The 22,121-nt window shown below is 40.2% G+C and overlaps 2 protein-coding genes across 3 annotated transcripts; one reads left to right on the top strand and one right to left on the bottom strand.

Annotated features, from left to right (window-relative positions):
* On the top strand, positions 1–9,369 carry gipc3 (GIPC PDZ domain containing family, member 3; the record flags this gene model as incomplete). Its single annotated transcript, XM_079266937.1, has 6 exons — positions 1–303; positions 3,090–3,275; positions 3,380–3,560; positions 7,056–7,165; positions 7,918–7,999; positions 9,218–9,369. 6 exons carry the CDS (start codon positions 1–3, stop codon positions 9,367–9,369), a joined length of 1,014 nt encoding a protein of 337 aa, XP_079123063.1.
* Positions 9,370–11,008: 1,639 nt separating this feature from the next.
* Positions 11,009–20,945, bottom strand: tbxa2r (thromboxane A2 receptor). Of its 2 annotated transcripts, none has more exons than XM_079267998.1 (3): positions 20,747–20,945; positions 16,037–16,910; positions 11,009–12,837 (listed from the first exon to the last, which is right to left on the bottom strand). In XM_079267998.1, exons 2-3 carry the CDS (start codon positions 16,850–16,852, stop codon positions 12,514–12,516), a joined length of 1,140 nt encoding a protein of 379 aa, XP_079124124.1. In that variant the 5' UTR covers positions 16,853–16,910; positions 20,747–20,945; the 3' UTR covers positions 11,009–12,513. The 2 variants fall into 2 exon arrangements, with proteins under 2 accessions (XP_079124124.1, XP_079124123.1); XM_079267997.1 differs by having other exon boundaries at positions 16,037–16,917.
* Between the last annotated feature and the right edge of the window lie 1,176 nt (positions 20,946–22,121).

The following is a 22,121-nucleotide window of genomic DNA, read 5'->3' on the forward strand; positions in this document are numbered from 1 at the left end:
ATGCAGAACGGGGAGGCTATGAGCCCACAGGACTCGAGGGCAGCAGGGGCCGAGGCCGAGACCGTGGAGGAGCAAAAGGCCCAGAACCAGAGCCAGAGTCAGGGTTGTGTGGAGGCCACAGCGCCTCCGCTTCCTCCTCCTCCTTCACCACCACCACCAGGGCCACCAGAGTACCCGAGGCCTCGGCTCATTTTCCACACCCAGCTGGCTCATGGGAGTCCGACAGGCCGCATTCATGGATTCACAAACGTCAAGGAGCTGTACGCCAAGATCGCGGAAGTGTTCAACATTTCCGCCTCAGAGGTACAAAAAACCCAGCTTGGCATGTAAACATGATAAGGCTGAATTGTTGTTTCCAGTTTTGTGAGACACGATCGAGATAAACAATAATGTGTTATTCCTTTCTTGCATTTGTGGTCGGTAGGCCAGCTGCAAATAGGTATTAGGTTTCCATTCTAGGTTATTTTCCATGATGCACTGTTGAAGATAATTTGAGCTCACGACTGTCCGCCATACTTTGCACTCGTCTAAGCCTTGACCAGGATCAATAATGGAAGCAAATAACCAGATAATCACATGTGGTCAGTAAACACCACACATACAACACAAGAGCAAAACAAAACCAGGTGATGAAAATGTTGCTTTGAAAGTTGTTCAAAAAACAAAAAAGGGTAAAAAGATAATAAGTGCTCACTTACATTGATCTAAAGATCCTCCAAATGTTAAGCGATTTAAAAAAGAATATACATACTATTACTGTACCGAACACATAGGTTTTCTTTTGTAATGTGGTGTCACACAAGCCCAAACCAAGATAAACACTGAAGACAACAAGGATTGTTTTCTCAGACTTGACAAGCTCCTCCTGAACCACATTAGAAAAACAGTTTTCATAGTCGGACTAGTACTCCACACGACACTGAGCGTTGTGAGTCAAAATTGAGTTCCCATCCAGAATACTTAAAGACAGAACATTACACTTAACATATAAATACTTCATCGAGTGTAGCTGTAACAAGTAACTGTTTCTCAAACACTGTTTTAGAAACAATAAAAGTACATTTCAGGTAAATGTAAAATGATGGAACTAAACAATTCGTAGCACTTTAGCAGTTTCTGGTTCTCCATTATGGTAACAGAGCAATGCATATTCAACACTGACCTTATCTAATACTTATCAGTAATGTTATGAAGGCCATCATGAAGGCTGGAGATGAAGGGATAGAGACCGATGTAGATTTCATGGGAGCTAACCTTGATGATCTTATCAGGCAACTACCAGATATTGGCTTGTTTCCTTGTCTTGTATAAGATTCAATTCCTAAATGCTAAATATCTATTCTAGGAAGAAACTGTCAACTCATGTTGATTAACCCAGGCTTTCACACCACATTAAACCACAATAAAGTACAAATACACACCTCAATTCACTTGTATTCATCTTTTGATCATATTTTCACTGTAAACACTTTGCTGACAATCTTACCCAGAATGACTTAAGATGAGTAGACAGAAGAATGATTTGATATTGTTAGAGCTGTTTCCTCACAGCAAGAGGATCCAGTGTATCTGCCAGTTGTGTGCAGTCTGCCTGGAATTAGTATGTTGTAACTCTCAGATGCTCTTGTCCAATTGAATTAGACACTCTCGTCTTAATTCCTGTGAATGTGTTTGTCTTCTTATATATGTAAGCCTGTCTTCTTATATATGTAAGCCTGTGGTAGCTGTGCAGGGTAAACTCTGCCAAGTGTGTCCTGGGACAGTCTCCATCCGTCCTGAAAGAATAAGCAGTTTAGATAACGGTCGGATAGATTACTATAGTAGTAAACAATGCAAGGCTTGGAGCCTTACATTGTAACAAATGCGTAATCATAAATAGTAAAAAACAATCTTTCAAACTTTTGAGACTTTTAAGTTTGAGGTCAGCGTTTGTCCAAAAACAGTTTCTATCTAATGCAAAACAATAGAGTGATAAATAAAAAACACATCTTTCTCGTCTTGTATGCTTTGCTGTTCAAGGCATTAATAAGTCTTCAACCAATAAGTGAATAGTTTTGTCTGGCACTGTATAAATAAAAGTGAATTTAGCTGCATGCATATCTATAAGGCCTTGAACTGGAGTCTGAATTCAAGATACAAGACTTTCTATGGGAAATAACAGGCAATTAGTTGGTGATAGTGAGAAGTACAGCAGTTCCCTTGACCTCCTGTGGACTAAACAGCATGAAGTTACAGTCTGGCTGGATGCCAAAGAGACCTTGGACTGCAGTCAGACCGTTCCACATGCCAAGAGAATTACTATGAGCAATATCGAACAGGAACTGCTCCAACACAGGTACAAGTTCACTCAGGTGATCTTGAATTTCCAGAATGGATTATAAATTCAAACTTAAACTTTAACCTCAGGTTTCAGAATACCAAACAAATTAAATTTGCAAACACAAATTATTTTCAACAACAAAGACCACTATAGTTCTAAACGATTAATAAGAGTAGAGATGGTGTCAGAGAGTCAGATGTTCAATCCAACAATATGATTTGCTTCAATACATGGCTAATATTAGACAAAGTGACATTTGATGACTAATATATTTAGGAAAAACAAGTCTTCATCTTAAGTGTTGATTACTATCAGCTCCTTATCATTTTGAATCAATAATTCAACTACAAATCCCGATTTAAGAACTTAACCTCTACAACAAACAAAAACATGTTCAACCAAATAGTCTGTATGCTGTGACTGACATAAACATTGATCTTGAGATATACAAAGGCTTTTAATGAGTTGTCACATTCATGACTCTTAACAAAATGGCAACAGCTAAATCAAATGTTTCGCTCTACTGCCCTCTGCTGGTTATTCTCTGTACAGCTACAGAAGTTCTGAAGGGCTCTTTATGCTTTTGTAATATTATAATAAATAGTTTTATGTTATGTTTTTATAATTACGATTTAGAAATGGTAAATGTATTCTAATAATAATAATAATAATCTTGGTGGAGTTGTAATCTGGACATCATATCATAAACAATCTGATATCTCACTGATTAATAGAAACACCGAACTAACTTTGGTGCATTTCCCTTTAGATCCTGTTTTGCACCCTCAACTCTCACAAAGTGGACATGCAGAAGCTACTGGGGGGGCAGATAGGACTGGAAGACTTCATTTTCGCTCACGTCAGAGGGGAGACCAAGGAGGTGGAGGTGACGAAGACAGAAGACGCATTAGGCCTCACTATCACAGACAATGGAGCTGGATATGCTTTCATCAAGGTGAACAAGTGACAGAGCTAATCAGGCTGAGCCCTGTTATCTCAATTTGTAGAAGGTGCCAAACTGGGAATCTCATGTGAAATTTCACAATTTGTTTCTTTCAGAGGATAAAGGAAGACAGCACCATAGACCAGCTGAAGACAGTATGTGTTGGTGATCACATCGAGGCCATCAATGACCAGAGTATTGTAGGCTGTCGACACTACGAGGTGGCTAAGATGCTAAAAGAGCAACCTAGAGGCATACCCTTCACTCTCCGCCTGGTGGAGCCCAAGAAGGCCTTTGGTGAGTAAAAAACATGTTTTCTCGATGACTGGGCCTCACTGTCGTGACCAAACGGGCAGGTCCGATCCATTGTTGCTGACCAGACAACAATTACAACCAGATCAATGTCTTTATGTCTCTGATGATAACTGGCTGGACTCGATGACCTGTCAGAGTTGGTAAATATCCTTAAGTCAAACTAGGGCTTGACCGTATGCTAAAATGCTTTCAGCACATAGTACCATAGCCTGCTAATGCGTGGCATCATTGCACGATGACCTATTGACCCTTCCTTAGTACATTCCCGAGAACCAGGAAGTGAATACAGCAGGGAAAAGAAATCTGTTTCTACTTTTATTGCTATCCTAAACTCTCAGCACATGCAGGAAGTTTGTGCTGGCCGTGATTCACTAAACAGCTTCCTCCGCAGGGTATACATTTTTTATGATAGCACTGTCCAAGCACCAACAGATTATTCCCAGGAGGTCCCACCCTGTTGTCCACAGCTGCCTCCAGTGGTTGATGGATATCAAGATTCTCTGGTCATTTTCCATATCTCAACAGCCAAACATGAAGAGGAGAATATTTGAGAGATTACTGGTTATCTGCCAATGAGCCTGGAAAACTTGTTAAGCTATGCAGCTACAATTAATTGACCAGTATTAAAGGCAGTGGCTGTTAAGCCTCAGCCTATAAAGGATTGTGTGTGACAGAAGATGCTGTGAAGTGGCTCTGCAAGGGAAAATGTGGTTGTCAGTAAATACAGCTCTTTTTTTTACCAGACTAATCTGAAATATTGCAGAGAAATTACTAAAGTACTTTGGTGATCGTTTTTGGGGGAAAATTACGAGCATCGGAAATAACTTCTGTAAATTCAGTTTGTGAAATACGCTTTCATTCTCAATCATGTACAGCCAGACATTAAAAAAAAGATTGAGGTATTTTTCATGACATTGCAACCACAGGAGAATCCGAGGCTCTTCAAAAAGTAGATACTGCACTGCAATGCATTTCAATATTTTAAGTTTCTTTTAGTTTACAATTCAACTCCAGGCATAAGACATGCAGAACAGAAATGAAGCAAATCTGTTATGGGAATACAGAAACAACTTCCTGGAAGCACCCTCCATAGACAGGAACACACACACGCACATTTGAACTCCTAAGAGGACTTTTTTTTGACACCATACCTTCCTTAGCCCCTAACCCTAAAAATAAACATCACAGAAACATACCTAAGACAAAAACGTCTCCCTTAACCGTAACGGTTCTTCATACAATATCCAGAACATTAATATAGCATCAACAAATATACTACAGGAGCACGCAAACTTTATACTACTACTGTTGTGAGAACTTACAATCGTTCCCTGGAGGCTTATTTGGTGACATCACTCAATATCAGCCTCTTGTTTATGACCAAAACCTGCTCTTACAGTGAGCAAGTTTTCGTTCACTTTGAACCTGTGACCTTGTTTCAGGAGAGTCTCTTTCGCCATGAGGGCGCCCTCTTCACTTTTCCCTTTTCCTTTCCAAGACATATTTTATCTGTCAAAAGAACAATAAGTGTGTTATTTATTGCATCTGGTGTCGAACATAGAGCAGAAAAAAGGAAGTTCCCTTTTCAGAGTGGATGTAGCAGACTGGGCCCCACCTGTCAGCAGTTTCACTTTTCAGACAGGAAGCTAAATCCACGGTCAACATGCTTGTTTCCTGATAACAATAAGTATAGAATATGGCCACCATGCCTACTGATGTTATTGAGAGAGAGCAACATAGTAAACAAAACAACCTCAACGTTAGCCGCTCTTCTTCTGAAGCTTTCTACTGTAGGAGTCGGTTTTAATTAGCGGAGTGAGTTTGCTCAGTTGTCATGGAACTGCTGATGTTCAATCTTATTCATGTCGACTTAAAATATTTGTTTTGTGAGCTACTGTGTTCATGATCAAGAGGCTTAAACCAAACATTATATACCATTCAGTGAACATTTTTATGCAAAGGATCTTGAAATAGGTGTTGGCAAACCACAACCTGGTCTTGGAAGTAACATCAACATAAACTGTCCTTGGACATTCAGTATAGATTTGTCTACAGTTAAACAGGAGTAGCAGTTAGCAGTTTAGTTTTTGGCATAAGTTATGAGCAGAGCAAAACACGTCCCCTCATTTCTCTGTATAAACCTGCCAGTCACAGTGTTCATGGGCGTGAAGTAAATCTCTCAATAACTGAAAGACACATGATGGCTGGTTGCCAAATCTGCAATTTATTACACTCATTAGACTCCTGAATGTAACAGAGCTGGGACTTCATTATGGCCCTAAATGTTAGAAATATAATTGTAATACTATGTGGAGTACAGAGAACCTTATTGTCATGGTTTCCAACAATTAGGCAGTCGTCATGTACATTCAATTCCATTTGGCAGCAAGTGTAGGCAACAGTAAGCTTCAGGTCTGATGTCACTTCTCTACACTATTGAGATTATCTGTCTAAATAAAGGTTATATATTATTCCATGTCAGCTTCTAAGGTCACACAAAGCAACTCATAGAGGGGTTGTGGGGTTGTGGGGGGGAGTAGCTGCTCTCAGTCACACACACTGTTAGCGTGACAGAGCTGATGGTGACTTCTGACATCCCTCTGGAAAGGATTTAACAGATGTGCATTTTCAAGCACACCCTGGGGCTCAAATTGTTATTTTTGAACAATAAAGTTCAGCATTCCACATGTCAAAACAAGACTGCGGCTATGCTAGCAGCTGTGTGAGGCTATGCTTTGATCGGAATGCTAACATCAGCAGGCTAACGTGCTCACAATTCAAACTTCAAGATGTGATATAATGTTCACCATGTTGTTCACCATCTTGCGTGCATTAGCATGCTGACATTTGCCAATTGTCCCTAAAACACAAAGTACAGCCGAGGCTGACGGGAATGTCATTCGTTTAGCAGGAAGGCATGTACTTGGATGAGGACGTGATGATGTGGTAATCAGCTGATTCACAGTCAACGCCATTGTTAACAAAAACAAAGTTAGAGACAGGCAACAGATGGAAATCCAGAAACATGATTGGCTTCAACGCTGTTCTTTGTTTCGACGAGACACAACATCACAACAGATTGCAAACTGAAATTGAATTAACAATGCATTGTCATGAATTTACCAAGTACTACTTATTCAAACGATATTTCATGTTGTAAAACTTGCAGCATTATTGGGGTGCCCACTGGTAAACTGAGGATGAATGTTTCGTCATTTCTGAGACAAGAAATACACATTAGCACAAGGAAATGTGAATTGTGGTGCCTTGCTTTGGTCTCTGGTAATCTCTCTTCCTCATGGAACCATTCTCTGTATGTGGAGTTTTGATTTCTGACAGCAGAGCAGTTTCTTGGGTAATGATAGAAGAAGAACACAGTAGTAAGCATTAAAAGCCACCCACAAAAACGTACACTTAAAAAAATAGTCTCTTTACTTTGATTAATGGTTAGCATCATGTTTGTGTGTGTGTGGTTAGACATGATTGGAATGAGGACCAGAGCGCCAAAATCTACTGAGGGCAAGATGGTGAACGGGAGGGAGACGCTACGTCTTCGCTCCAAGGGTGCTGCTACAGTTCAGGAAGTGGTGAGTTTCACACGCCTTGCCGGACATTGACTGCTTAACTTCCTGATCTACTCGGCCAGTGACATGTATACGCATATATGCACACACACACACACACACGCGCGCACACACACACACATAACTATTAAATGATTTGTAGTGTTTTCCTCTCTATTTTACAGCAGATTAGATGCTTTTTTTAATCTTGTCTTAATTTTAGGTTTTTGGATGTGTTGAGTGGAGATTGAACTGAACTGAACACTCCCAGTGGACTCTGGTCCGACATAAACAAGCACACACACACACACACACACACACACACACACACACACACACACACACACGCGCGCACACACACACAATATCTGTAATTCCTCATGGAACAATGTCTCTCTCACTTTCGCTGGAAGTGACCTCCGTAAACAAAGTAATTCTCACTTCCTACACTTCAATGCAGGATGTCTCACATAATACTGAACTATGAAGTGAATACACAGACCATATCCACTTGGAGATAATTCAAAGGGTGAAAAAGTTCACTGGATTCCAAGAAGCCGTGAACACCTACCAGCAATACTCAACTTGATCTGTAACTTTGATATGTTTATTATACAACAAAAATATAAGATATAAACAACAGCCCAAGATAATATTGGCTCTCACATGTTTTGGAATGAGAAGGAATGCCGTAAGAGTTTTTATCACCATATTTAGAGTGGGAACACGACAACATTTTCACCAACACCTCTGTATTTTCCCATTCGCTTTGCCAGCAGAATGAGTTTGAAGAACAGGCCACCAAGAAAGTGGACGATCTGCTGGAGAGCTACATGGGCATCAGAGATCTAGAGCTGGGTAAGATCACCCACAAACATCTTGGGTCCTTAAAATCGACATCGCCTTTGAGTCTACGTTTGCCATTGCTGAACAAAACAGATCCAGGAGTCAGTTGGGTCGACTGTGGGCTATGATAGACTGACAAACTGCCTCACTCACTCTCTCCCATGCTGAGATAGGCCAGCCCACTTCATACCTGGCTCGGATTTAAAGGAAAATTCCTCCTCAGGATTTGTACTCGCCACAGATAATCCACCTTCCTCCAGGGAGCTGTAATGTGTGTGTGCACGCAGTAATTCAGTATTTTTGGAGAACTTACTTCACCTGCTAAGACAGCAATAAGAGTTTAAAAGCTTCAGAGAAAAGGAGACATGGAATAAACTATTACTCTCAATAACAATGTGTAAGCAGACATAAAAAGCAATTAGCAGCATCATTTTAAATCATTGTAGTTTATTGTGGCGTCAGCTCACATGAAAGGGGCTTCTCCATGATGAGGGCCCTTGGAAGATTCAGGAATTTGAGTGGGACACATATTTAAAATTGCCAGTGATAGCAGTTTGCCCTTTCCCATGGACCTCCAAGGCCGATGGCCTGATTTCCCAATAGACGGTTGGCTATAGACCACATTTAAAACAGGTTCATGATTTCTTAATCTGCTCTTCTCTCTGTTTTATACTTAGTTTTGATCCTGTAGAATATAGAAATATCGTGTTATTTTCAAAATAATGGGGGAAAAGTACTTGAAAAGCCATCCTTTTACCCGTATATCTTTAGGCACATAGAAATCTGGCGAGCATACAAACTCTTTTTGAGGTCCAGTTGTTTGGGCAAAACATGTACATACTGAGATAGTATTGAAACATGAATGAGAGCAGAGTTAAATAGCCTGACATTTCATTTTGCCTGCTGATTAACATTAAAAACATTAAAATACACAATCTTTAGGAGATTTTGAATGCATTTCCTGCACATTTGGAAGGCAGCGATGCACATTTAAATTCATGTTATGTTTGGTGGTTCACAAATACAGTTTGACATCATTGAGATTGCTCCCGAATCCTTTGTAAAGCATATGATTAATTGGCCAATTTAATGAGGAAAAAGACTATAATAGGACATCTAAATGTGTATGTTGTGCATTGTTTTGGATTTGGCTGCTGAGAAAGAAAACTTACAACAGCTATTGTCAAAACTGGACTAATTAAAATCTGTCGCATCCCTTCTTTTCTGCAGCAACCACCATCGTGGAAGCCGGCAAAGACAAGAAGAACCCCGATGACTTTGCAGAGGCCTTGGACTCAGTTTTGGGAGATTTTGCTTTCCCTGATGTGTTTTTGTTTGATGTATGGGGGGCTATTGAAGACGTCAAGAATGGTAGAATGTAGACATTTACCACAACAGCAAGAAAGAGAGAGAGAAAGAGAAAGAGAAAGAGAAAGAGAAAGAGAAAGAGAAAGAGAAAGAGAGAGAGAGAGAGCTCTGTTCTCTAGTTCATCCAACTGGGAAACAAGAATGTGTAGAAGCTTTTCATTTTGAATGACTTCCTTTAAAACCATAACAGGGACCGCAATTAATTCAACCATTTCCCTTTGAACAGTTCAATTACAATAATTTGCCGTGAAGCCAATAATCAATCTGAATGTTTCCCTGAATTTTGACAAATCTTTACAATAAACACAGAAGATTGCTGTGTAGTTTTTAAAACACATTTGTTCTGAAATTTAAAGATTGAAATGAACCATTACGGTGGAGGCAATTATCTGAAAAACAGTGACAGTGAAATTAGCTGGTCCACAATACAGGCTAATTCCTATTTTGATCAAAGATAAAAGTTCGGCCCCCATCCCTTACATATAGACTGTTATGCAAAGGATATGTTAACAATGTGTCCAGAAACACAACTGCAAAACAGTGGACAATCAGCCAGCCATCTAGGAATCAAGGAAGTTAGATAGGCAACAATAAACCTTTTTCCTCTGATGAAGACCCACTGGGTAAAACAGGAGAGGAACAAGGAGACAATTTTTGGGTCATCCCAAAATCTGAATGTATTAGTCTACTTCTCCCTTATTAATAACCTTTACAAACTAGAGATCTACATGATCTATAACTAATAATATGTTTGCAAACAGGTTGCCATTGTATTTATATATAATTTGTTCACTCTTTGTTTAAATCATCAAGTGGCCACAGTGCAAATACAACTTAAAAATGAAATAAATAGCAGTCTAAATATTGTCAGACCTCTGAACTTGAACTTGTAAGACATTAATCGTAACTGTCATTGAAAGTGTAAGCATCTGAGAATGAACACCAGGGGAAAGATTCCCTGCTGAATGGGCCTGCTCTGCAATTCACATTTTCCCACATGATCACGACTGTCAAACAGGAATCAAGCCCATACTTCCCACAATAACAAACAAACAAGTTAGCTTCCTGTTCAAGGAGTTACCTGCAGCAATTTTGCCTGAAAAATATGAAGGACTTCTTGCTCACTAATATCAAAATAACATTGTATCACATATTCACATGCTTCCCCCCTTTTGCCATAAATTGACAGGGACTGTTCTGGTTTGTTTCGAGGAGAGAATGTTAATATACTTGATGCGTTTGTTTCAGTCTTTATAATTCCAATGTGCTTCTCTCTCTCTGTCTGTCTCTGCACTGGGGAGCATTTGCTATGGAAAGAAGGAAGCATCAATCTACATGTTGGAGTTTGACAGTTAAAGGTTTTCTGGCTCACAAAAACAATGTGAACAAGTTATAGAGTCATTATTTAAATACATGTAAGCAAGTAAACACTGAAATACAGTTTGACTCAACTTCACTCACTCCGGCTACACTGTTTCAGCTGCATCAGTATTTGTCTTATGATGTTTGAATACTTTGTACATGATTGCACCTCTCAATGAAGACCTGACAAATGTATGGCAAATTTAACATGTTTAAATTGTAAGTAAAAAGGTCGAAATCATACAGTAGTTTGAGCCTGTGTGTTTATCATAAAAGTAAAAGCGTTGGGACTTTATTTCTATGTACAATCACATGACATTTCTGTCAAGCACATTCAGCATTTACACATTTCTACTGGATGATGCTGCTACGGAGTTAAAGCAAGACACTTCTCATTGGTGATTGCTTCGGTGATTTGTCTGGTAACTGAGTGACATTTATGAGCGATAATATAATGTTCAAAACAGATCAACATGAATAGCTGGGTGACCGAGTTATCCAGTAGAGCAAGACATGACTGCAACAGTTTAATTATATCATAATTATAATATTATATCATGTATTATTGCTACAATGTTTGTCGTTACACTGCCCAAATAATCTGGCTGAATTTGGATTGTCCAACAACTAAATCATCTCCCTCTCCCTGTTCAATGTAATCACAACCTTTACAGTTGACAGCAACGTGACGTTCTGGTTAAACATCTCTAAGAGATGCAGAAATAACAAAAGTTGTATTCGCACTGCAGTGAGGCCCAGAGGAAAGGTAAGAAGTAAGAGAAGGTGAATCTGATATAATGAACCCATACTAAGATTCTGTATCAGTCTCAGCTGGTTATAAAGCTGATTCGACCTGTAGAAAAAACAGTGCATGTAAATAGCTTTACATCTGTTTTAGATGACTTATGTGCACTGTGGTGGCTACAGAGAATGTATTTTATCAAGAGATTACAAGCTTGATCCATAAGACGTAAGGGCCCCCGTTCTTCTAAAAGTGTTTCTTCAAACATAAAGACAACAACAAATAACGACATTTTTTGCCTCGAAAAAGATAAAAAAGACATAAGGAAAATAAGAAAAAATGCACTTAACAGTGTTATCACTGCTGGCCAGGAGCCGTAGTGAGTGAGGAGTCAGTAAAAGGCAATGACAAACAGGCAAGAAAAGGTGTAACGAAAAGAAATGTAAGTCACCACGAGAGGTCCTTGAGCACATATCCATAACTGGCCACCCAAAATATGATGCAGAGTGCTGCAGTAGAATGCGAGATTAGCCGTGGACAGACACATAGGTGCACACTCACTCACGGCCACACGCAAGCGATCGCATGATTCTCCTGGTGACGCTAAAAATAAATGAAAATTTTAAAAAATAGTTATAAAACAACTTTACATAAACAAACCTAGCTAAATGAATGCAAAGAAAAGGCGGTTAAAGTTGTCGGCAACGAAGATTCATATTAAAAAGGGTATATAAGATTCTTAAAATCCACAGTAGGATAATGAGTCTAAATAGCGGTTTAGACAGTTTAAGAAACAGTGGGCAGCTGGACGATCTCACACAAATTTGATTTAGCTGCTCTCTCATTATACTTTGCTCTAACTTAAAGTGTCATTGCTAATACTGTGATATGCAATAAAATAACAACATTCAATTCTTTCACATCATTGTTGCAATCCTGCTTCTTATCCTGGCCACATTTAACATGAAAACCCATCAGAGCTTTTAACAGTCAAACACATTCTGCAACACAAATGATGTCAATCTGTCTGCTGCAACAACTCAAATCCAAACAATCATGGAGAAGGAGGTGGTGGCTTCAGTGTGGATGGGGGTGTTACATTTGATTCATGCGCCTCTCCTGTTTCATCTGGTCCTGGGGTGCTCCAAAGAGAAGAGCGAGTGAACCTCCGGACAGTGTCGCTGAAAGACGGGTACAGGGTCATGATGGAGCCACGAGACCACTCGAGGCGGGGGTAGATTCTCTTGAGAACGGCCCTTCGAAACAGGATGTACACCCACGGATCCAGGATCTGGTTCCAGGTGGCGAATCGTATCCATAGGAGTAGGTATTTGATCAGAAGGGGTCCACCGGATAGCACAGTTTGTGCAATAAAGATCTATTGGTGGAGGGATGGAAGTGGGGATAAGGATCAAGGAGAGAAGAAGCAAAGACAAGTAAGACATGATGGAGGAAAGGAGTCTGGAAGGGATGAGATTGAATGGGAAGTTTAAAGAGAGGAGGTAAAAAAGTAGCAGATAAGACTCAAATTAGAACAGACAGCAAATTATAGTTGAAAAGAGTGGGAAGGAGAGATTAGAACTAAGGAACGAATGGTAAAAGATGAAATTGGTTAATATTGCAAATGCACACAGACACACACATATGTGTTAAGTCTGCAGAGGGAATGGCTAGACTAATTTTGCTTTGGCCATCTGAAGGCAGTGACTGTGGCAACCCAATTATCCCCCCTGTTGCACTTAAACTGCAGCATTTTATGTTCGGCAAAGCCTTAATAGTACTAGCCCAACAATCTCTTATGGCCAACAAGCTCCTTAACGAATAACAAATTGGCTTATTCCAATTATCCAAATGCAGCTGGTGCAAAAAAATATGTGGTTCTACTGTGGTTTACACCAAAGCAGTGCAAGTTTTATAAATCCACTTCATCGTGTTCAAAATGTTGAATGCAAGTGTTGAGATGAAGTGCAAACCACAGTTTTAGTTGGGCAAACTATTCTCAGAGGCAGAGGTGCTCTAGAGACTGAAACAACAAAAGAGTCAATGTTCCCCAGGGTACAAGTTATCCGAGTGGCTAAGTTCCACTTCCACAGAGGGTGACAGTCATCGCATTTTTCAGGAGCATTATTTACTGAGCCTGAAGGATTTTTCTTGATGTTTAACCCTCATCTGTAAAGATTGCGGCAGCTCTGCTTCAAAGAAATGTTTGAGTATCTAAACCAAACCACAATCTGCAGATAGTTAAGCCATGAAGTTTTGGACCATCTGTGTTAGTTTCAGGATGAAAGCCGGCGCAAGGGCAATAAACTAACAAGACAAAGGGCTGAACTCTTGAAGTGAAATGTTTATTAACTGACTGGGAATGGAATGAAGTGTGCAGAGCAACAGCAAAAACAAGATGAGACACTGGCCGCACTATGAAGCATGCTGCCAAATGAAGCTTTGAGTTTATGGGCAACGGTCTGGAAGCTGCAGGACAGCGAGTAAACTGTGTTGTACAGTCCACGAGTTTCATTGGCATTGTCATGGATGGAGATTAAGCAGGTTGAAGTAAATTATTCATGTTGCTTCTACAGAAATGAGCTTTATTGTGATCCTCCAGCAGAACAGTTAGAATAATTATTTCAGGAAAACAGTAGTTTGCTACCACTTAAGTTGTATTTTTCTAGCTTGTCCCATTTGTTAAAACAGCTTATCAAAGACAGCATTTGCTGAGATGGCAGAAATAAGTCAAATTATATCAAATATTCACACAGGCTGTGAGCTAGATGATAGTTTACAACCCGCATGATTGTTGAACCTAATTGTAGTGTTGTTGCCATGTTATCAGCAATTACATGTGTAATGTTGTGATTGGCACAACCAATCGCTAGAGCTACAAAAGCAAAATCGAAGTAACTAAGTAAACTGGAGTTTGACCTTAAAAGGCAATGATTTCACCCATGCGCTAAAGCGAAGTGTCATCTCAATTTAGACGTTAAGGGGCTCTCTGATCCGATCAGAAGGCTTTCAGATCAACTAGTTAGGAAGCTGCATTACTAAGGAGAAATGAAGCATATAGAGGGGGGGGGGGGGGGGCAGAGAACAGCACCGGAGGACTTTGTAATGCCTTAATATGGTTTGAATAATTGAAGGGCAACGCTGATAACAAGAGCTGAATAGATTGGGTCGGGTGTTCTACCTGAGTAACCCATTATTTGGTGGACACCCTTAGTTAAAGTGCTTTGCAATCATAACTGACTATTTTTATCTTACCATCGACGCAAAGTAACGTTGTTTCATTGTCACTTTTGGTGAATGTTTAGTCTGTCAGGTCACACATTTTTAGATGTTAAAGTATTCAACAAATTAGAATCAAAATCTGTGTATGAGAAAAAGACATATGGAAGCAATGAAAGCGTGCTGTTTTATGGATAGCTTTCTGGTGGATATTCAAAGCTGATAATTGCTTAAAAATGTGCAAACAGATACACGTTGGAAAACACAAAGATCCAGTGATCTTGCAGCCAAAGAAGGCACATTCACACAACACACACTGTCACAGACCACAGAGGCCCATACTTATCCAAACAGGTGGAAACAAGGCCAGAGACCTCAGGAATGCTGACCCATAGCAGCTTCACAATAAGCTGGCTTATTGGCTTAGGGGGTCCTCATCAAATAGAATGGCGATCCATTTAAATGTGTTTTGTATAAGAATTACAAAGAGAAATACTGGAAATTAAAGGTTTTTTTGGGGTCATGCAGAAGTATGTATATAGATAATAACATTTGTCTCATTGACTGAATTTTGGACAATTTCCGGACTTTTTGAACACTAGTTTGTCAAGAGATTGTTCAAACTTTCATTCGATCAATCAATTGTGTTCGGTCCTTTAAGGTGGAGTCAGCGATTCTGGAGAATTGATGTTTAAACTCAACATTCAAACAAATCCCACTAATAGATTTGCAGTCCGTCTAGTTGGGGCGAGACTGTAAATCTCTCTCTATACTCTGATCTTCTCTATAATGGCCTTTTGCCTGTCCTGCAGACAAGCATTACCGCACCCTGTTGCTGATTGGCTGTAATAAGGTTGTGTGCCTGGGTCCAAGGCACTTTGTTCGCTTCTCATTTACAGAGCCAGGGATGTGAATGGAAACTGGATTATTTTTTTAGCGCACCCAGAACAGACACTAAACGGACCGTGAGGAGATTTTTGTTGAATTTGACAAAGAGTGTATTGGATTACAATTGCTGATGGCACCTTTAACCAATCATTATCTCAGTGTGAAGTTTGCTGATGCCACTCAAGAAACCAGGAATTCAGATTTCTACACTCTTATGTACATTTAACATTTACTTTTTTTTCATTGCGGCTTTATCGTTTGTCATAAAGCCAGTCCTGAACATATTACACACACACACACACACACACACACACACACACCTACACACACACACACACACACACACACACACACACACACACACACACACACACACACACACACACACACACACACACACACACACACACACACACACACACACACACACACACATATAAGGCTTACTTATCTCAAAGAGGCAAACTCACCAGGAGGGGGCACCAGCAGACAGAAGCAATGACCATGATGAGGATGAGTTGGACCATCATCTCTATTTCGTGGTCCCTGCGACGCTGGGTCCTATCCTGTCCACAGCACACCTTGATCAGGGTTACAACGCTCACCGTGTTCAGCAAAAATGACACAGCAATGCTCATCAACCCGACCAGCGAGAAGAGCAGGGAGAAGGCCAGGTTATTTCCCTCAGAGCTGATGTTGAAAAAACACCAGGATCCAGGCATCTGCATGTGGTAGCTTCCGATGCCTGTTAGGGGCAGCAAAGCTATGCAGCCTGCGATCAACCACACCATCAGCACCATGGAGACTGTCCGCCTCTTGGGCATGCTGGTGGAGCGTGCAAATGGATGGTTGATGCCAACGAAGCGCTCCATGGCCATGGCGGCACCAAGCATCAGTGGACACAGTCCATAGAAGACCATGGACATGCCCATAAAGTTGCAGAAGTGGCAGCTTGGATCTAACAGGCGCCAATTAAAGTGCGTAACATGGAAGGAGATCACGATGGAGCCGGTGACCAGAAGACCCATGGTGTCGGTGACCACCAGGCCACCCAGGAAGATCAGGAAGGAGCGTGAGCGGCTATGTGTCCGCTGGAAGGACTTGAGGAGAACTACGAAGGCAATGAGATTGGAGGTAATACCCAAAGTGGTGAAGATGGATGAGAAGTAGGCCGAGGCGATGGTCGGGTGGTACTTGAACGGAGGGCTGTTTATGGAGTAGCAGAGTGGGGTGTTGTTGGCGAATGGTACTGAGGCATTCATCGTGTTCAGCTGGTGTGGGGTCATTGATTTCAGACGACTCAGAGGTGGAAAGACAATACCAGGTTGAGGAATTTCACTCTTTCTTCAACCTCAAAAGTAAAAAGAGAAAAGTTAAACATTGAAACATACAATAGAATTGAATTGAACAAAAGATAAGAAACTGTCCAGCTGCTGTGAAAGTTGGGCTGTTTTTGTTGCACTTCAAACGTGGCAGTCTTCATGGCATTTTTGTTTACTCTTGTACTAAATAGTGCTTATCCAACTCTATATTCTGACTGGGTATTTTGCAAATCTGCTTGTGCTGAAATTGTTTTCTGTCCACCCCTCCATTTTCTATAAATGATTATTCCTATCGCGAGTCGTGCAGGGCTAATTTTATTAAAATTAGTTTTCTTTTTCATATTTTGCCAAAATACCCATCCAATAACGATGTATTCTCCAAAGTATTTGCTGAGATCTGGGAACATGGCTATTGTGCAGGAAAAGTATACAAGTCAAAGTTGAACCAGGAAATTGGACTGAAAGCTTCAATGGATTGTTACAAAGAACGGTTTGTATAATTATTTTAGAATTTTCCTCAGTTTGGTCTCTCTTTCCGACGTGGGAGTTCCTACTGCTTTAGTTGTTTGCCCTGTCTGAAGTCTTTCTTTCAGCAATTTAGCGATGTTCCCAGATCTCAGCAATTTACTTGTTAGGCTCAATAGTTAAACTACAAAAATTTGACACTATGCATTAAAATGTACAATGAGTGCAGATTTAGAATGGACATATAAGCCATATAAAGTCCATTTATACCATGGTCGGGGGGGAATAATATATTATCAGGACACCCACACAAACACACGCAGACAGGGAAAGAATAAGAAAGAGATGGAGAGAGTGACACAGAGACAAATATAGACAGAGAGTAGGGATGCTGTCATATCCTGGCAGGAAATGCAGTTATGTGAAGAGTACTGACAGAGTTACTAACAGGAAATAAACATAGTGTCATATTAAGTTTATGTTGTTAGGTTATGTTGTCCCTAGTGGTCTGTCCCCGATATACGGCCCGTCAAAGTCAGATTGTTGATTGGCTACAAGCAAAGTGGAGGTAGACGTTAGGCTGAACAGTGATGTGAAATCAAGTAAGGGAAATAAATAATCCTCCTTTACTTAAATAAATATTGGTTTGATGGCATTTCATGTGGATATCGGTTGTCATCTCTCAAAATTGAACCGTCCCCAAACAAACCCGTATAATATAAAGTAAATTGATGTTGACTTATGTACCAGCTGTCCCTTTCTGGTAAATAAGGCTCGCCATTCAAAAGTCATCTCAGTATATTCCACAAGAGGATTTCCATTGAGTAAGTGGATCAACAGAGTTGATAACACTGATCATATCAAACTGTGGATTTAAACCTCCTGTGAGCATCCCGGCACTCATTTTATCAGTGAACAGAAGGTGTAAGGTCACTGTACTGTTATGTCCATGCTGGTTTGATGCTTTTCAAGATACTAGAAATTGGGTCAAAGATGAAGAAGGTTAGTTATCAAGATAAATAGACAAAAGAAAAAAGTCTGCGAGCACTGTGACATCAGTCCTAGGTTTAAACCTTCTTCAGACCTTCTTTAGTGTTGCAGTTTACGAGGACCTCATGCATATCTGCATGCCAGCTGCTGCTTTGTTTGGAAATTATTCGCAGCAGATCACGGAATTCTTTGATTATATTCGGCCATTATGAATATTAAGTGGGCATGAGTTAAGAGGAAATGTTGTACTTCAATTGTGGGGAATGGATATACATGTTAAGTGATGTTTAGTGCACATTGTTAATACATGATTTATATTACCCAACAGCCATGGCAGCAGGTGTTTTGTCTGTCTAATTGTCACGTTTTCCCAAAAGGCTGAAAACATGAAATCGCAAGAAACCTTTAGATATTCTGCTAAAAGCTAACTACACTATTATCAGGTCCTTCCATACCTTAGAGAATAATCAGATGAGACAGACGGTGCTTGGCGCCAGCTCTGGTATGACCCTAAAAACCTTTTGAGTGTGCCATTAGCCAGAAGAGCCTGTTAGCATCTAAAATCAATGACATATTCAAAATCACTTCACTGAGGCAGTCCGGTAGTTTCAGAGTGTCGAGTGCAGAGTGTTTGCAAAATATGTGTCGAGAGATTCCTAAAACAGAGGATGTGTAACTACCAGGGATCTTTTTACAAAGACAACTATTTTTTTCAAAGTTTTTTCAAGTTTGGACATTATTCAAATATAATTTGTGGTGCAAAACAAACATGATGTGCTGAACATATGGTTGCTTGAATCGAAAACATTTTGAGGCCTCCTGAATAGTCTGCTGTCCATTCAAAATCCTGCTCAATCCATCAGTTACAATGATTTGTTTTCCTCGTTCGTATTGCAAACCTCAAATGTATTTATAATGTCCCTTGTCAAAAAAGACTGATATGCATTACTTTATCAAAGCAAAAAGGCAAAATGCACAACAAAAGGGAGCAATAAATATGGGTAATAAAAATAAGAAACCCAAGCCAAAACCCTTTCCATTTGCTCTCTTTGGCCAATAAAGCGGTTTTGGCTATTGTGCGCCCTGTGAGGTGAACAAATCACACAGACACTTCACAGCAGGCTGATTAACTAGGTCTTCTTAATCATAATTTCAAATAAAAGACCTAGAATATCAAATGAACTGGTGTAAAATGTAGACCCCATGATATAATTAATCCTATCAATAATAGAAACCTGAGGCAGGTACCTGGTAAATGCCACAATGTGTCATTTCAGTTTGTCCAATAGTACAGAGACAGAGAGAGGGCAAAGAATTGAAGAGACAATTTTCTTTTATTTTTACAAAAATCTGACCTGTACGCTATCAAGAAGTCAAACAAGATGTTGACGATGAGCTAACTATATTTATTTGAAGATTTTGGAGCTGGCCCTCAGGCAGTTGGTGTTTATTTTTTACAGGATGGACAGCAAGAAGTCAGGTCTAAGAGCATGGATTGCACGTAAACTACTACTGTATGTTTGATTCAGGAAGACCCAAGTCCACATTTCAAGCTACATCCTTTATTACACCAACTATGTGGGTCACAAGGCAAACTGACACACTGACAATGTGCAGCTGTGCCTCACTGGCCTTCAGAACTATGGAAGTATTTTCTGCAACTGCCCTGGATCCGCACCTTTTCCCTAAATCAAGGGTCAGCAGTTTCAGCTTCAATTCTCCCACAGGAGTCGATCTTAGGTTTATTTTACCATGTGCATCATCAGCGGGAGTTCATTGATGAAGCCTGTCCGATGTCAATGTCATGTATTACCCATTAAGCTCAAGTACCGGTAAATGCTCAGTTGAACAACAATTGCCATGACATTTTGGAGAGTTTGGTAGAGTTTAAACGACCTCTCTTTAAAATGGTGAAATACAGTTCTGTCATTTTATTACAGTAACCCAAAGTCTGTGTTTGTCCACATTTAATCAACACTGACCCGAATTACTGCAGCTAAATGTTAAAGTCTGAAATATGACTTACAAGACGACAAATGATGCAGAAGTTCACCATTAAACGATGCTTAATACTTGCATATCCATTTGCAAATTGAAAGCAACAAAACAAAACCATTACACACAAACAACACAACTTGTAGTGATGCAACCTTTACAGGGTGTCCTGACAAGCCTATTTATTTTAACTTTCAACTGTAACAACATTTATGATCATAAATGTACAAGGGCTAACGTACAAGTATCATAAAGTGTGTAAAACCATTCCTCATCCCACATCTTTTAGTTTTTTTGTATGTTAAATGATACATTCAAGGTTTCTTTGCATCTTTCACATTTCATATTCATAAGCAGGGCTGATTTCTTAAAAAGTTGTTTTACTTAGTGATTAAAAATGTGTCTTACCATAGAAGCGCTTTCAAGGACCAAGTTGACTCTCAGTTGGGAAGTTTGTCCATGCAAACTTACTGCATTTGTTAGATTAATAACACAAACAAGAGTTTAGGAGAGGCGAAACGTCGCACATACACCACGTCCCATCTAATGAAAGTAAAGTCCTGTAAGTACTGCAGCAGGCTGTGAGCAGGAACCCCCCGATCATCTCCACTCCCTTCCTCCGTAGTTTCGATACTGATCTCTTTCCCTCCGGTCAGGCTTCCTTCTGCTCAATTCAGCCCTCCCCGGAAGAGAAAAGGGGAACGTCTGTAGGGAAGACAGCACATTGTATTTTAGGCAGGAGAAGGAGCCGCAGAGAGAAGTCGTAAAGCGTCAAACTGGAGCAAGTAAGTGGTGCACAGTGGGGGAAAGGGGCATTTGTCTCATGTTCAGTTTTAATCTGTTCTATTTGCTGTGTATGTGTGATGGGGAGGTGGGGGTCCCGCTCTACTCCAGCACGCATGCACACCACTCCACGCATATTGAACGGAAACAGATGGACTATTATCATCAGTGTATTTCTTTTTGTCAGTTGTGTGAAGCTAATAACCACAGTCTATAACATGTTTGCGTTACGATACCACAAAGTCACAAGAATTCCTCATTTAGCGTGCCCATCTACACAGGACCATCTAAACAGCCAGAGACTCACAAGCACCAGCAGCCTTACGAGTTCTCCCTGACTGGACCAACTGACCATAAAATCACCATCACAATCTGGGTCAAATCCAAAGGGGCCAAACGTGAGAGAGTCGACAAACAACAGTGTCAACAAAAAAGACAGTGATGGAGTGTGGTATCATCATCACACATTGTTGTAATTTCGCTGCCCACGCCTATGACCAGAACTTTGAGTGATCTTACTTGGAGCCAATTTGAGGACAGCGCACTTTAATCTGGTTGTGACCTCTGATACAGAGCAATCATCCGATGCTCAAGCAGCGAAAGTGGTGCAATCACTTTCAGCTGAGGCAAATGATTAAGATTTAGGTGTTTTTTTGTTCCAGACTCCATTATTCTAATTTACTTGATTCAGGGCTCGGCAGCAGAAATACATCTTGAAGGGTAGAATTCTTGTGTTTGGCTAGAATTAAGACCAATGAATCTTTATGAGAATATGGGGCAGTGATGGGCATTAATGATACTTGTTGCTTTCCTTTCTTGACATTTTCTTTGCAGATAGACACATTTAGATGACTTAGCTACACATAATCATTCATAAACCCTGCAAAAAATAACTTCTACATAGAAAACTCCACCGAAAACAAAACAACAGGAAATGTTACAATTTAAGTACATCACACAATCTGAAGCACTGAAGCGCAACAGAGTGGATGCACCGACT

This window comes from Melanostigma gelatinosum (genome assembly GCF_949748355.1).
Source record: "Melanostigma gelatinosum genome assembly, chromosome: 4".
Classification (NCBI taxonomy): domain Eukaryota; kingdom Metazoa; phylum Chordata; class Actinopteri; order Perciformes; family Zoarcidae; genus Melanostigma; species Melanostigma gelatinosum.

Excerpts from the sequence above, each read along its gene's own strand:
- tbxa2r (XM_079267998.1), bottom strand. The coding sequence starts at position 16,852 with ATGACCCCACACCAGCTGAACACGATGAATGCCTCAGTACCATTCGCC. Across the intron at positions 12,838-16,036 it reads TCTGCTGGTGCCCCCTCCTG|ATCTTTATTGCACAAACTGT; the intron begins GTGAGTTTGCCT and ends CTCCACCAATAG.